A 16,839-nucleotide genomic window follows, 5' to 3' on the forward strand; every position below is an offset into this window, starting at 1 on the left:
AGCCAGTTTGTTTGTAGATGATACCCTTACACAAAGAGCGTTACTTTTTTTTTGTCCATGGAAAACCTTGTGGAAAACCCTCTGAGAACTTTCCTGTGATTCACAGATGGTAACTGGGGTAAACTTTCAGCGCCGATTATGGTACCTAACCCTGAAGGGATTAAGTGAGTTGAACCTGTGACCTCCCAATTGTGGGAGGACCTTCTGGCTAACCCATGGGGCTTATACAAGGAGCATCACTTTGTGATGCAGATGCTCAGTTGTAAAAAGCAATGCCCATGCTTACAGAATATTCTATTTTTCACTATTTTTGTCTGATGGTCAGTGATCTTCAAATGCACATTTAGAGAGGAAAAGTATTGAGAACGGGCAATGGATACCATCTATATATAAATTGGTTAACAAGGGAATGCGATCTGATCTCTCTTTGAAATACATCCTTAAATAAGCATCTTAAGCACATTCATATTTTGAAGCACAATTTGTTTAGGTTCATTCATTGCAGAAAATCTAACATGTACAAGATTATTCTCATCGGAGGTTTGTGTTTGCCGACAGTTTGATTACCATCAAATCTTCTTAGAATTCAAGTATTCTATTTTAGGTGATGGGCCCAAATTATTATAAAGATTTTGAATTGGATTTTGAAAATTCTCGTTACTCTGTTCCTTACAATTGTTCATCTGGCCAGAGACTTGGAGAATGGAGGAATTTTTGAGACTCACAAGGGAACACTCTCTTGTTTGTCAGGATAGAGCCATTGGAGCAACTGGGTAATGTCGTTTACCATATGAAATTTGCCTTTGCCTGGTCTTGGTTTCTTCCTATTTGTTGTTTTGTGTAGTAGTGTCATTTAGTAATAGAGAATGCTTCCATTTGGTTTCAGTGGCGGAGCTTGCAAATTTCTTGCCCGGTTTTCTGAAATTGCTGGCTTGCGGCTGGAGCACAATGATGAATTGAAGAGGTATTGCAAAGGATCTTGCCCCTATTTTGACCTGGATGTAAGCAACGTCTCTTCCAGATTTTTAATCAATAGACAGTGAAACAAATTTGCTGATTTGGTTATTTCTGATTTTTTCTTCAAGATAAATAAAAATGTACATAAACTTTCTTCTATTCCAGAATAAGCTGAGCTACTTGTATGCAACAAAGCAACAATCAGAATACCAGTTTGTTTTAGATTCCAAGTTTCATTGCAAGATCTACCTACGTTTTGCTAATTTGTCATGTTCTCAGGTTAGGTTTAGTTTGGTTCACTTACACAGAAACTATTGATAATGCTTACAAGCATCAGTTGTGTTTAGAAACAAGTCAATTTACCTCATATCAGTGATCAACGCTACCTGGGTACTAGCGCCATCACGAGTCAGTCCATCACGAGCTGGTTGACATGTGTACGCTGCACAAGAAGACTCCTCAACAGGCTTATATCATTAGCACATCAAACAAGTAGCCAGAAACTTGGAAAAGTTTTGAAAGTCGTAAGTATCCCAGGTTTAGGCATGTTGTGAAGAGCATACTTTAAAATCTTCCCAGTCTTGGTGCGTCAGACTTGTGTGTCTTGCATATAAGAATTCCACCGGAAATGTCCAGAGTCTGGTAGTTGGACCTGTCACATTTCATACATGTAAGACTTCCAGGGGTTGCAGATCTGGTTTCCAGCACATGTCTAAGTCTACTAGTTGCATCTGATATTCTTGACGATAAATTCTTCTAGGCAACCTTCCTTTAAATAACCGGATACAGTCCAACGTTGCATGCGTGCAAAAGCAACAGGGAGAGTTACAGATCCCTTACGGTGCAAGGAGATCTTGGTACACTTAGCAGTAAGACTGTCAGATTTCTTCCCCTTGTTCATGATATAATATCAATTCTGTAAAGGAATCTTAAGCTACCAATGCATATATGTGCAAATCCAATTGTGTCACCACATGAGTGTTCCATTACTATATATGACAGTCTAAATATGCTGCCTAATAGGTGTACTCTATGTTGAAATTTGGTACCGGAGGACAGGTGGTTCCCTTAGGCTTTGATCTTTGGTCTAGGGAAAAGTGTCCAAAAGAATTTAATTTTTCTCCTAAAGTGACTTTATAATTTTATAAAGTTAAATCTAATTTAAAAGTAACTTTAAGTGAAAGTTACTAAGTCTAATTTTAAAGTGACTTTTATAAAGTCAATGAAAAATTAGAAAGGAAAAGTGACTTTGGAAATAAATGACTAAGTGGGTCTTTATTAAAGTGGAGTGAATTAAAAAATAAAAAGTGAGATTTAAATGAGCATTTAATCTCAGCCATTGATCTAAATCTATTTCAGCCATTGGATTTAGAGATCACCCAAAAGTCACTTGGGTCACCCAAAAGTCATTTGGAGTTATATTAAGGGAGGAAAAAGAGGAAAATATCACATTCGATTCAATTCTTTCATGAGCAGATTGGGAGAAGGAGAGCAAGAGAGCAAGAGAGATTTCTGAGCAGGGAGGAGAAGTAGACAGCAGCTTGGTACACATTCCAAGGCAGCAGTTGAGCAGATTTGTACAACTGATTCAGCACATAGTGAAAGACAGATTTTGGCACGATTTTCGAGGAGAGGTTTGCACAAAAATCGAGGAGCAGTTTGCTGGTTTTTTTGCACGCAAAACGAGGGCCATACAGCAGCATTTAATGCTGAAAGTGGGCACGCAAATCGAGGAGACCGTACATCATTTATTGCTGTCCTGTTTGCTGTAATTTCCAGTTTGCTGTGAAGCATGGGAAAAGAGATAAGTTGTAAATTTGCTTGCTGATTTTTTGCTGAAAATTTCTCATTGTAAAAGGCAATTTTCAGAAATAAAGAAGAGCTCTCAAACTGGTTTTCCCCAAGAGTTGTAGGGGGTTTTTCCAGGGTCACATTGACCAAAAATCTCAGTGTTTAAATGTGTTTTAATCGCTGTTTATTACTGCTGATTTTTATTTCTGCAATTTCCAGCATTCTGTAAAATTTCCAGAATTTGTGTTTTCAGCAAATTTATTTTTTTCAGCTTGTTAAATGTATGGTTATGGGAAATGACATTTAACTATATGGGAGAAATAAGGAGAAACTGAAAACCGGGGTGGGAAAACAGAAATCTCTACATGGTATCAGAGCTTGAGTGCTGAAGGGCAGTTTGGGACAGCAAAAGGAAAAATTACAGTTGCTGATTTTTCACTTAGAAAATTCCAGCAAGCTGATTTTTTCATAAACAACAGTTTTATCTTTACTATAGCAGTGCTATTTTTCAGTTTTAGGATAGCAGGATGTCATTGGGATTGAGGGTGGAGGATAGGCTGGATGGGCATATAAATTACAGCGTTTGGAAGAAGAGAATGCAGAGTATCTTTGAGGAGGCAGAAGTCTGGGATATCATGGTGCATACCACACAAAACCCTGTTTTTGTGCCTACTGATGCTACTCAGTTGACAGCTTATAATAAAAAGAACAACAAGGGTAAGAGGCTGATTCTAGACGGAATCAAAGACCATTGCATTCCTCATGTGAGAGGAAAGAGCAATGCCCATGAGATGTGGACAACATTGTCCAATCTCTACCAGAGTACCAATGAGAACCGGAAGATGGTCCTGAAGGAGAAGCTGAAGAACATTAAGATGGGTAATGATAGTGCAGCTGGATATCTCACAAAGATTACGAATGTGAGAGACGAGTTGGCAGCGATTGGAGAGGCCATTCCACCCACTGAGTTGGTGCGGATTGCAGTGAATGGCCTCCCCCGTTCATGGTTGAACTTTGCTGATGGGGTTTGTGCACGTGAGACCCTTCCCACATGGGAGAGGTTTTGGGATGATTGCATTCAGACAGAGATCAGGAAAGGTCAGCTTGGGGCAGCCAAGCCAGTTGAGCAGGATGAGGATGTAGCACTGGTGGCAGGAGGCAAGAAAGGCAAAGGGAAGAAGCAGGCTTCCACAAGCAGTGGTGGGGGCAAAGGCAAAGGTAAACAGGGGAACACATAGAAGGACTATTCCAAGGTGAAGTGTTGGAATTGTCAAAAGATGGGACACTATGTAGTTGTGTGTCCGGAGAAGAAGAAGAAGAAGGGGAAGAACCAGGACGTGGCAGCTTCAGCAGAGATTGAGGACTTTGCTGGTCGTTTTGACCGAGAGTTTGCGTTCACTACGTGTGAGTCCTCTAGTGCAGGATCACCTGCCACACAGGTTCAGAGGGAGCATGCTTTTCCCTCGATTAGCGGAGAATCTTCAGGTATCTGGTATGTGGACAATGGGGCTTCACGTCATATGACAGGAGTCCGTGAGTACTTCTCAGAGCTTTCAGAGAGTGGCACTGATATTGAGGTAGTACTCGGTGATGACAGAGTTGTTAGAGTAGTCGGGGTGGGGACAGTGACATTTCAGAGGGAGTCCAAACCTCCCTTGAAGGTGTTAGAGGTTCTTTATGTGCCAGGGATGAGGAAGAACCTCATATCCGTCTCAGCTTTGGAGGACAGAGGATATGAGGTACTGTTCAGGGGAGGACAGGTGTTGATGTATCCCAGGGGCACTCCAGCTAATTCAGCTAGAGTGATAGGTGTACGCCATGCAAAGGTGTACAAGTTTGCATTCCAGCCCCTTTTGGCATTGAGCAGTAGTACCGACAGCAGAGCTAGCAGTTCTGAGCTGTGTGAGATTTGGCACCGCAGGATGGGACATATGTATCATGGAGGCTTGAGGACATTGCGGGAGATCACTACAGGTGTGCCAGATTTCAGTACTGATCACTTTGATACTTGCAGAGGTTGTGCGATGGGCAAATTTGCCAAATCCCCTTTTCCCAGCAGTGACATCAGAGCGACGGGGATACTTGATTTGATTCATTCCGATGTGAGCGGTCGGATGTCTCATGTTTCCTTGAGTGGATATGAGTACTATGTTTTATTCATTGATGATCACTCCAGGAGGACCTGGATTTATTTTTTGAAGACCAAGAGTGAGGTCTTCAAGCGGTTTCAGGAGTTCAGAGCTCTTGTGGAGACTCAGACAGGTCGAAAGATCAAGTCCTTGAGGTCGGACAATGGAGGAGAGTACACCCTTGGAGAGTTTGTTGACTATTGTGTGGAGGCAGGCATTAGGAGGGAGTTCACTGTTCCTTACAACCCCCAGCAGAACGGGGTTGCGGAGAGGAAGAACAGATCCATCATAGGTGCTGCCAAAGCCATGTTACATGATCAGGGGTTGCCATTGTTCTTGTGGGCAGAGGCCTACAACACAGCTGTTTACTTGCAGAACAGGAGTCCGCATCATGCCTTGGGGCACATGACTCCGGTGGAGGCTTTCTCTGGGAAGAAGCCTGATATTGGTCATCTTCATATCTTTGGATGCATTACATACTCCTATATACCCAAGGAGAAGAGGACCAAACTAGAGCCCACCGCAGAGAAGGGTATCTTTGTGGGCTACAATGAGACCTCAAAGGCCTTTCGGATTTACATTCTTGCACAGAGGAGAGTTGTTGTCAGACGGGATGTGAAGTTCGAGGAGGACAGGGCCTTTAGGAGGTCACGGGAGTTAGAGTATCTGGATCAGCGAGACCCTCAGCAGCAGTTGAGTCAGTCGCAGGGATCCAGTGGGCAGGGATCAGGAGGATCCGGAGGTACATCTATGAGGATGTCAGGTCCGTCAGTGAGCAGTGGCTCGCTGAGCCAGAGGGGTGGTGCTCCGGGCAGCATGCAGAGCAGTTCACAGAGTAGTTCGCTAGGGAGTCCATTGATGGACAGTTCACACGGTACCTCAGCTTCTACAGGTTCAGGTGCAGGCAGGAGGACAGCAGACAGACAGTCAGGAGTTCAGGCTACTGATGGTGATGAGGAGGAGGAGTTTCATTCTCCTATGGGAGAAGCATGCTCAGGGAAGAGAAAGCCCAAGTGGCTTCAGGACACCTTGAGAGATGCCATATCTGTTGCTGAGCCGAAGAGGCCGGTCAGAGAGAGTAGACCACTTGAGAGGTTTTGTAGCTATATGGCGATGGTTACCAGCATCCTTGACTCTGAGCCTTCTAGCTATGAGGAGGCAGCTAGCCAGCAGGTCTGGAGAGAGGCCATGCAGGAGGAGTATTCTTCTATCATGAAGAATGATGTTTGGGAGGTGGTGCCGAGGCCTGAGGGCAAATCCGTGGTTACTTCCAGATGGCTTTACAAGGTAAAGCATGCTGCAGATGGCAGCATTGAGAAATTCAAAGCGAGGTTTGTGGCTAGAGGGTTCTCCTAGGTAGAGGGAGTTGATTATGAGGAGACCTTCGCTCCCGTGGCTCGATATACTTCGATCCGCTCCATTATATCGATAGCAGCAGAGATGGGTTGGAAGATCCACCAGATGGATGTGAAGACCGCATTTCTCAATGGCTTCATACAGGAGGAGGTGTACATTGAGCAGCCACAGGGCTTTGAGGTGCATGGGAAGGAGTCCCATGTGTGCAGACTGAAGAAGGCCCTTTATGGCCTGAAGCAAGCTCCCAGAGCTTGGTACTCCAGGATAGATACATATTTGCAGGGGATGGGTTTCACAAAGAGTGAGGCAGATCCGAACTTTTACTTTATTGTGATTGGTGAGGAGCCTTTCATTCTGGTGCTGTATGTGGATGACTTGATCATTACAGGTGCAGAGAGACTCATAGAGCACTGCAAGAGAGATATTGCGACAGAGTTTGAGATGAAGGACATCGGCTTGATGCATTACTTTTTGGGTTTGGAGGTGTGGCAGGAGGAGGGGCATTTCTTCCTGGGGCAGGGAAAGTATATTGTGGACATCTTTAGCAGATTCCACATGGAGGATTGTAGACCCATGTCGACACCGATGATCACCAACTGGAAGAAGCTTCATGCTTCGGATTCCGAGTTGGTGGATCCCACATTGTACAGGCAGCTGATTGGTTCCTTGATGTATTTGGTCAACACTAGACCAGATATCTGTTTTGTAGTCAACACGATGAGTCAGTTTATGTGTGAGCCTAGGAAGGTTCACTGGGTGGCTGCAAAACACATTTTGCGATACTTGCAGGGGACAGTGGATTATGGTCTGGACTACAGGCAGGGAGATGGAGTGAGATTGGCAGGATACACTGATTCTGATTGGGCAGGTTGTGCTTCTGATAAGAAGAGCACTTCAGGGTGCTGTTTTGGGTTGGGTTCAGCAGTAGTGTCATGGTTCAGCCGGAAGCAGCAGTCAGTAGCACTGAGTTCAGCGGAAGCAGAGTATATGGCAGCCAGTCTAGCTAGTTGTGAGGCTATCTGGCTTCGCAAGATGTTGTTTGGCTTATTTGGTCAGCCGTTGAGACCTTCAGTGATTTACTGTGATAATCAGAGTTGCATTAAACTCGCGGAGAATCCAGTATTTCATGACAGGTCAAAGCATATTGGGATTAGATATCATTTCATCAGAGACTATGTTCAGAAGGGAGTTGTGAAGCTTGAGTATATTTCCACTGATGAGCAGGTTGCAGATATTCTTACCAAAGCCTTACCACGGGGCAAGCATGTCTACTTCAGAGACAAGATGGGTGTGGTGAGGAACACCTTCCTCGGTAAGAGGGAGTGTTGAAATTTGGTACCGGAGGACAGGTGGTTCCCTTAGGCTTTGATCTTTGGCCTAGGGAAAAGTGTCCAAAAGAATTTAATTTTTCTCCTAAAGTGACTTTATAATTTTATAAAGTTAAATCTAATTTAAAAGTGACTTTAAGTGAAAGTTACTAAGTCTAATTTTAAAGTGACTTTTATAAAGTCAATGAAAAATTAGAAAAGAAAAGTGACTTTGGAAATAAATGACTAAGTGGGTCTTTATTAAAGTGGGGTGAATTAAAAAATAAAAAGTGAGATTTAAATGAGCATTTAATCTCAGCCATTGATCTAAATCTATTTCAGCCATTGGATTTAGAGATCACCCAAAAGTCACTTGGGTCACCCAAAAGTCATTTGGAGTTATATTAAGGGAGGAAAAGGAGGAAAAGATCACATTCGATTCAATTCTTTCATGAGCAGATTGGGAGAAGGAGAGCAAGAGAGCAAGAGAGATTTCTGAGCAGGGAGGAGAAGTAGACAGCAGCTTGGCACACATTCCAAGGCAGCAGTTGAGCAGATTTGTACAGCTGATTCAGCACACAGTGAAAGGCAGATTTTGGCACGATTTTCGAGGAGAGGTTTGCACAAAAATTGAGGAGCAATTTGCTGGTTTTTCTGCACGCAAAACGAGGGCCATACAACAGCATTTAATGCTGAAAGTGGGCACTAAAATCGAGGAGACCGTACAACATTTATTGTTGTTCTGTTTGCTGTAATTTCCAGTTTGCTGTGAAGCATGAGAAAATAGATAAGTTGTAAATTTGCTTGCTGATTTTTTGCTGAAAATTTCTCACTGTAAAAGGCAATTTTCAAAAATAAAGAAGAGCTCTCAAACTGGTTTTCCCCAAGAGTTGTAGGGGGTTTTTCCAGGGTTACATTGACAAAAAATCTCAGTGTTTAAATGTGTTTTAATGGCTGTTTATTACTGCTGATTTTTATTTCTGCAATTTCCAGCATTCTGTAAAATTTCCAGAATTTGTGTTTTCAGCAATTTTTTTTTTTTCAGCTTGTTAAATGTATGGTTATGGGAAATGGCATTTAACTATATGGGAGAAATAAGGAGAAACTGAAAACCGGGGTGGGAAAACAGAAATTTCTACACTCTACTTAAGGATCCACTCATGCCACTCACCTTCTAGGTTAGACTTAGTGATATGTGTGTTGTTGTTTATCGTAGTAAAGGTCTTAGGCACAGTCACAAGATACAAGTTATAACTCCTTTTTAGAAAAATAGTGTATATTCTGTTTTTACCTTTCTCTGGAATGCTGCGTCAATTGACAATCATAGTTTTATAGTGTAATATCCCCAATTAATTAATTTTGTTAAAAATAATTTCTATTTCTGCAATTTTGGCAATTGGGAGATATTTTGGCATTAAACATAGGAAAAGTGGGCTGAGGAGACACCACTTGATTTTTGGCAAAGAGGAGGCCTCAAACATAAGGAGAAAGGAAAAATTAAAGTGTTGGTGGATGGTGGGGGCCACCCAAAAGAGAAATTCACACCCTTAGGCAACTCGCACTTGTGGAGAAGGAGGAATTCGGATTTGGTGGAGCCCACAAGGAAAAGGGACCAGCAAGCATAAATAGAAGCACAAGTCAACCGAGGCGGAGGAATTGCCCAGACAGCCACTTTTGGCCGGAATCCGGGCAAAAAAATTTCAACAAATCTTGAATCATGTTTTTGAAGGTGGCAATAGATTCAGCACCATCAAAAATCTCTGGGGCACCCAAAATCTTGAAGTTTAACAAATTTAACCTGGTTTTACATAATCAAAATATTGCCGGAATTTTCATGATTTTCAGGGCAAAAAAGCAGTCTAGTTAGACTACGGCTAAATAGAAGGATATGAACACATTTTGCGGGCTTTTGACAATTTGACATCTGAATTAGAGTTCTCCTGTTCTCTCTAGCCAAGACTACTAGTGCTGTTTGGCACAAGGAGTTTCCGGACGGAAATTCCAACTTTCTTCGGTGAACCTTGAGTGTCACCCTAGGGGAGTTGTAGGGAGATTGTTGCAGGCATTGGAGAAGCAGATTTCAAGTGCATCCATCAGCAAGGGCGTGTTTCTCCAAGGACGCAGAGGCAGTTTGTGGAGCTGAGTTGGGGCAGCAAATTGGGCAATTGGTGGAGGAGTTTTTGCATGGAAATCACCTACCAGGAGAGCAAAGATACTTGGCAAATTTCTGGGGCTGGAGCTGTGATATTTTGAGTGAGCTGAGCTGCTCTAATTTGGGCCTGTGCAGGGGCAGTTTAGGCATTTTTGTAATAGATTGGGAGTTGCTTTTATTGGGAGTTTGGGAGCTGAAAATTCATTGGGTGATGAGGAGAAATTTCCCATAGGAGTTGGGAGAAATTTGGAGGTAGATTTCAGCTCTATTGCAACAAAAAATTTCTGTAGCTATTTGGCAGCCAGTTGAGAGGAGTAGGCTTAAAATTGGGTGGTCAGTAAAATTTTCCCAAACATTTTCTGGGTTTTTGTGGGTTTGGTGAGAGGAGTCCAGGATTAATTTTGCAGAATTTTCTGGGCGGTATTTCTGGCAGAAATCAATGTTCTAGTCAGCACCTAGCAACATAAATTACTGGAGGAGGGTGCAATTCACTTTGGGACCATTTCCACCACTTAGGTTTGTGAGATATTTCTGGGTTTGGTTGGGCTTATTGAGGAGAGGTGCCAGCTAAAATTTCAGGAGTTTTTGAGCACATTCAAAGCAGATTTCCCGATTTCCTCCCAGTGGCAAAAGAAAATATTTCTAGGGCAGCACAGAACTTTGGTGGGCAGATTGTCTGGCGCTTGGGCATTCAATTTGCAACCTGTGTTTTTCTTTGCTTGCTGTAGCAAGCCCAGTTTCCTCTTTCTCAATCAAGATTGTATTCATCCTGCTCCAATTAATAAGATGACTTAGATTTTTGGTGCCATTTCCTGTGTGCGTGAAAAATTTGGTTGCTGTTCATAGTTTATGTTATTGTTATCCACTTAATTTTTCCATCAGGAATATTACAGATAAGTCAAGCCTTTTGGTAAAAGGGTAGTAATTCTCCCATGCTTGTTCTGCATTATTTTTTTACAAGGATCTTCGTTCTATTATCTCGTCTGCAATTTCACATTGCCATTGCATATATAGTCTACTTCCAAGTTCTTTCAATTAAACTTGGAAAAATGACTGCGATCCATTGTTTGAGTGAATAGATATGCTGCATGTTAAATCTTTGACTCTCAACTTTGATCTTTAATCCTAAGTATTGACATATTTTTGCACTCCAGTTGTACTTCTTTGTATATTGAATATAATTTTCAAACATATGTTGTTTGCAAAATATCTTGATATTTTCTAATGATTTTCATCGTTTTTGAAATGTTTAATATTGCCACATTGTGTTTTTTTGATGCTTTTGCAGTTTTTTTTTGAAATTCCACAATTTTAAATTAATGGTTGTCTCAATTTAAGATTAGGAGTAACTTTAGTGCCCAAAAATTAGCATCACAATCTTCATTCACTTAATGGAATGATTTACTTCAACTACTATGATCTATGGAAGGAGTCTATTAGGAATTGTGTGACAATTTTTTGAATTCGACTTGAAAACTCAAGGAGGAAAGCAATTGTAGGAGTCGTAGTGGGACATTGATTAAAATATACTTGTACAGTTTGATTGCATCAACACTCCTAGCTGTTGATGACATTGAAGTACAAGCCTAAAAAATCAAAGATGTTTTGAAAACAATAAAAATGTTTTAGATAAAAAAAAAGAATACAACCTTCTAATTCTTTATTATGGAGTCAAAGATTATAGAGCAGGAGAACTAAATAATATATCTCCTTTTGTGCTAACCTAAGTCACATGACACGAGGACATGAGACACGGAGGACATTTAAATACGAGTATTCAATACGAAACGCAGCGACCTGGAAACAGGACATGAGGGACACGTTTTATATATATTTAATAAATAATATATATATATATATATCTATATACCGAAATATAGTTTTTTATCCATATTAAATTGCAGGCTGCAGCTTATCTAATCAAATTAAAATATAATTACTTCAAAGTTCATAGTTCATTTTAAAAATATAAATAGAATCAGAATTTACTATTTAGAAATTAGAATGTGATATGCTTGGTCTTGATTCTTGAATATTCAATGTTCATTGTTCATGTACAACTTACAAGCACATAAGAAACTACGAAGTACTTACTACTAACTATAAATTTAGAACTTAGATATTAAAACCATAAAATGCAGATGTTCCATTAAGTCATCAAAATCAAAATGTATTACTGTTCATTGTTTAGTACTAACCAGTTATATTTCTTGGAGTGTATTTGCTAGAGCATTCCCAATCACACTCACAAATGAAAACATTGCAGCTTTAAATCAGCACTCAGATAGCTTTCCCTTTAAGCTCATGAGTATCTCCACTGAAGTCTTCCCACCATACTCCTAGTGTATGCCATAATAGTACCAAGAAAATATTTAAAGACTAAATTAGCAGGAAAACTCATCTCAAAAGAAATCTAGATTGAAAATATATTTTTAATAAGTGAAGATTGAAAATAGATCAAAGTACCTGGTGAGATGGTTGTTCTTGCAGAAACAACCATATCATAGCCAAATAATCACCCTATTTTCGTACTTCTATTGTTGCAGATGCATTGAATCTTGAGCGCTCACTTCAAAGAACACCTTTTAGACACTTGAGTATAGCTTCCATCACCTCTGAATCAAAATTGAAGGACACATCATAAAAGAAATGTAGTTTTATATGATGGCCAACAACATACAAAGGTCTTTGGAGTTGATGTTATCAAATGGAGTCAATGATATCTCACAAAGACATGTATTTATACCCCCAAACAGCCTCCTTGGCCATATCCATGGCCTCATATATAGACTGCATGGGGGTTTTCCCTATTGACCATACTAAGGGCTAGCACTACTGTAGGCTCTGAAATTGCAATCACTTTGTCAGTATTCCTTCAGAATATATCATGGAATACATGTGACAGAATCTCAATGCCATTTCTTGACTTGCTATATTTTGATTTGGCCAAATCCTTATGTATTGTAATCACTTCCTTGTAGGAATTTACAGGGTAAGTTCCTCAGAAAGAACACCAAAAGGACACCGCTCACAACCAAATCACAGATCAATACACCAGTATTTTTGATGTGGTTAAAACCCTCAAAGAGGGAAACAGTCCACGGCCTGCGCCAACGTGGCTACTACAGGCAATTTATTAATCAAAGAATGAAAATTTACATAAGCTTCTCTCATGCACGGATTACCCGAACAATGACCCTCCATGCGCTTTAAATAGAACTCATGGATCAATCGGGTGTCAAGCCACGGATCAAGTGTCGGTAATACCGAGGAGAGAGTGAACCGTCGGATCACTACATATCGTGACCGTCGGATTGTAAGTTACAAAATGTACAACGGTAAAGAAACACACTTTACCTAACTCTATACCTAACTCTATACTAGACCAAGTTGAACTTAACTATTTCCTATGTGTCGGAATATCCTAACATCCCCCCTTAAGAACAACTTGGGATAGGATTGAAGGATTTACAAATATGACACAATAGGATAAGGAAGGAGGCACTGGAGCCTATCCCCCCTTAGTGACAACTTCCTGAACTCCAAGCATATATCGAAGTTTAGTGAACTTCGCCTCTTTGAGAGCCTTTGTGAAGATGTCTGCAACCTGATCATCTGTTGAACAATATTGCACTTCAAGAACATGGTCATGAATGAGCTTTCTGATGAAGTGCATGTGTAGTTCAATGTGTTTGCTGCGCTGATGCTGGACTGGATCTTTGCATAGCTGAATGGCACTTTGATTATCACACCAAAGTGTGGTTGGATGCTGCTGCTCAAAGCCAAACTCTGATAGGATCTGACGAAGCCACAAGGCTTCCTTACTAGCTTCCACGGCACCACGATACTCTGCTTCTGCTGACGAAAGAGAAATGGCAGCCTGTTTCTTACAAGCCCATGTAATAGGTCCTGAACCAAGGGTGAAGACATAACCGGCAGTAGACTTCCGATCATCAGGGTCACCAGCCCAATCAGAATCAGTGAAACCGACGAGCTGCTTTGGCACTGTAATGAATCCCAAACTGTACTGTACCTCGAACATAACGAAGTATTCTTTTAGCTGCTTTCCAATGACTTTCACGGGGGTTTTGCATAAAACAAGCAACAAGGCCAACAGCAAAGGAAAGGTCAGGACGAGTATGGGTTAAATACAAGAGTTTTCCTACAAGTTGACGGTATAAGGTAGCATCAACTTCAGGAGAAGTACAAGAGACTGAAAGTTTGACTCCAGACTGAAAGGGAGAAGGGGCTGGCTTACAGTCTTCCATGTGAAAATGACGAAGAATATCACAAGCATACTTGGACTGGGAAAGGGAAATACCCTCCTTGGATTGCAAGACTTGAAGACCAAGAAAATAGTGTAAGTGTCCTAAGTCTGTCATTTCAAATTTCTTTTTAAGGCTGGACTTCACATGGTTTATAAGGTTGGGATCACTACCAGTAAGAATAAGATCATCAACATAAAGAACAAGGATGATAAGAGAGTTGCCCACTTTCTTGGTGTAGACAGTATTGTCAGAATAACACCTAGAAAAGCCAGATTCTAAAAGAAAGCTATCCATTTTGGCATACCAAGCCCGAGGAGCTTGCTTGAGACCATAAAGAGATTTCTTAAGTCGACATACAAGGCTGGAGTCTGTTTGGAGGAAGCCAATGGGTTGTTCCATATAGATTTCTTCATGCAAGTCCCCATGCAAGAAGGCAGATTTAACATCCATCTGATGGACTTCCCATTTTAAAGAGGCAGCAAGGGAAAGAACAAGGCGGATAGAGTTCATTTTGGCAACAGGGGAGAAGGTTTCAGTGTAGTCAATGCCTTCAACCTGTGAAAAGCCCTTAGCAACAAGACGAGCTTTATGTTTATCAACTTTTCCATCTGGTCCATACTTGGTTCTGTAAACCCATTTACATCTAACAAGTTTGCGTCCCTTTGGTAGAGGAACAAGATCCCATGTATCATTTGCCAACAATGAATGATATTCTTCATTCATAGCTGCTTCCCAATGTGGATGGCCTGAAGCTTCTGCAAAAGTGTCAGGATCATGATTTACTGGAGCTTGAGCCAGTAAAGAAGAGGCTCTTTCAAACTGAGAACGTGTACGTCGCTGATCTGTAGGATCACCGGCAAGATCACCTGCTGCATCCCGAGTAGCACGGACCCATCTTGGAAGTTGAGGATCCTGAGAAGGTGGGGGAGGATTGTTATCCTCACTTTCATCATCTGAAGAAGAAATGTTTTCAAAAGTAGAAGAGATAGGAAGAGGTGGCACATCTGCCGGACTAGGCTCGTAGGCCAATTTATTTTCATCAAATTTTACATCTCTTCTAATGATAACATTTTTGGACTTAAATGGAATAAGTCTATAACCTTTTACATCTTCAGAATATCCAACAAAAGTACATTTCTCACTCTTAGGTTCTAAAGCTTTATGCTTTTCATCTGGAATAGGGGCCCATGCTTCACTTCCAAAAACACGAAAGTGACTTACATCTGGTTTAATGGAACTCCAAGCTTCTTCTGGAGTGATATTCTTTAGAACCTTAGTAGGAGTGCGATTGATTATATAATTTGCACAATTAATTGCTTCGGCCCAAAAACTAAGACTGAGTCCTTTAGATTGCAGCATACAATTAGCCATTTCCTTTAAGGTGCGATTTTTCCTTTCAGCTACACCATTTTGTTGTGGAGTGTATGGAACAGTATGTTGCATTTGAATTCCATTTTCGGTGCAAAAGTTGATGAATGTGTTTTTAACATATTCTCCACCATTATCAGTTCTTAGCTTAAGAATTTGATGTCCAGATTGTTTTTCAACAAAGGCTTTGAAGGCCAAAAATGTGTTAAATACTTCGCTCTTGAGTTTTAAGAAGTATACCCAAGTGCGTCTGGAGAAATCATCAATGAAAGTTAAGAAATACTTGTAGCCAGAGAATGAAGCAACAGGAAGTGGACCACATAAATCACTGTGCACAAGCTGTAAAGGGGCTGAGGCGTGCCAAGAGGCACGTTTTTCAAAACTGTCCTGATGATGTTTTCCGAGTACACATCCGGAACAAACACCATCTCTGCAAGATACCATAGGAAGACCTGTCACCATATTTTCTTTACATAGATGCTGAAGGGAGCGATAGTTTAAGTGACCAAATCACTCATGCCAAAGTTTGCTCACTTCATCATTATGAGCAACAAATACTGAGGGAATATTTGATGACCCAAAGTTGTGAAACTTATACAACCTTGTGGAATCATCAGCAATACCAGTAGCTAGAATCTGTTTAGGATCTCTTAGATCCTTGATTACAACATCATGAGGTGAAAATTCAACAATTTTACCTTCACCTGAATGAGTTATCTGATATACAGATAGAAGGTTGCAGGATAAGGTTGGAACACATAATACATCATTAAACTGACCATTGTCTAGATGAACAGTTCCAGTCCCTACAACATTAAGAGATCTATCATCACCAACATATATATTTTTGGTGTTACAATCATTTAAAGAAGAAAACATGGCTTTGTTTTTGGCCATGTGATAAGAGGCTCCAGAATCAATGAGCCACTCATGAGAATGAGAAGAAGAAGATACATTTAATGCATAACCAGACTGAGATGATTGACAACGACATGCAGAAAGTGCCATTCCTGAAGATGAAGTTGAAGTTGAAGAATGCTCCACATGGATGTTATGTTTCTTCATTGCGGCTTCCAAGGCTTCCATCTTCTTAAAGCATTTAGATTCTAAGTGGCCATCTCGATTACAAAAGTTACAATGTCTATCAGTCTTCTTCCATTTGTTTTTATTGGTCTTATCATTTTGCTGAAATGATCTTTCATTTTGAGGCTGAGTTTGCTTAGGACCCTTGTTTGGTTTAGGACCATTCTTTTTAGGATATGACTTCTTAGGATTCTTTGAATTTGGTTGCTGCTGGGCGGCTAACGCTTTCTTGGAAGAGTTTCCAAGATTAAGAAGACCAAGGTGTAAGAGTTTTTCTTGTTCTCTTATTAAAGAATCACAAAAAGAGTCAAAGGAAGGGGCCTTGTAGTCTTTTCCTTGACAAATGAAAGCTTCCCTTGTAGAATGGAAGGTGGAAACAAATACAGAGTAGGCTGGTCCCAACTTAGTAAGGATGGAATAAATAAGGT

The 16,839-nt window shown here is 40.8% G+C and overlaps 1 protein-coding gene across 3 annotated transcripts in view; it reads left to right on the forward strand.

Annotated features, from left to right (window-relative positions):
- Positions 1–16,839, forward strand: part of LOC149146965 (uncharacterized) — a 153,839-nt gene that overhangs the window by 2,640 nt on the left and 134,360 nt on the right. For all 3 annotated transcript variants that reach the window (XM_089441435.1, XM_089441433.1, XM_089441434.1), the window contains 2 exons: positions 692–773; positions 887–964. In XM_089441435.1, the coding sequence (XP_089297561.1) occupies positions 692–773; positions 887–964 (160 nt within the window). The remainder of the gene's footprint in view (positions 1–691; positions 774–886; positions 965–16,839) is intronic.

This window comes from Pinus tabuliformis, chromosome 9 (assembly GCF_031772625.1).
Source record: "Pinus tabuliformis cultivar Carrire ecotype Pingquan chromosome 9, CPIR1, whole genome shotgun sequence".
In the NCBI taxonomy this organism is placed as follows: Eukaryota; Viridiplantae; Streptophyta; class Pinopsida; order Pinales; family Pinaceae; genus Pinus; species Pinus tabuliformis.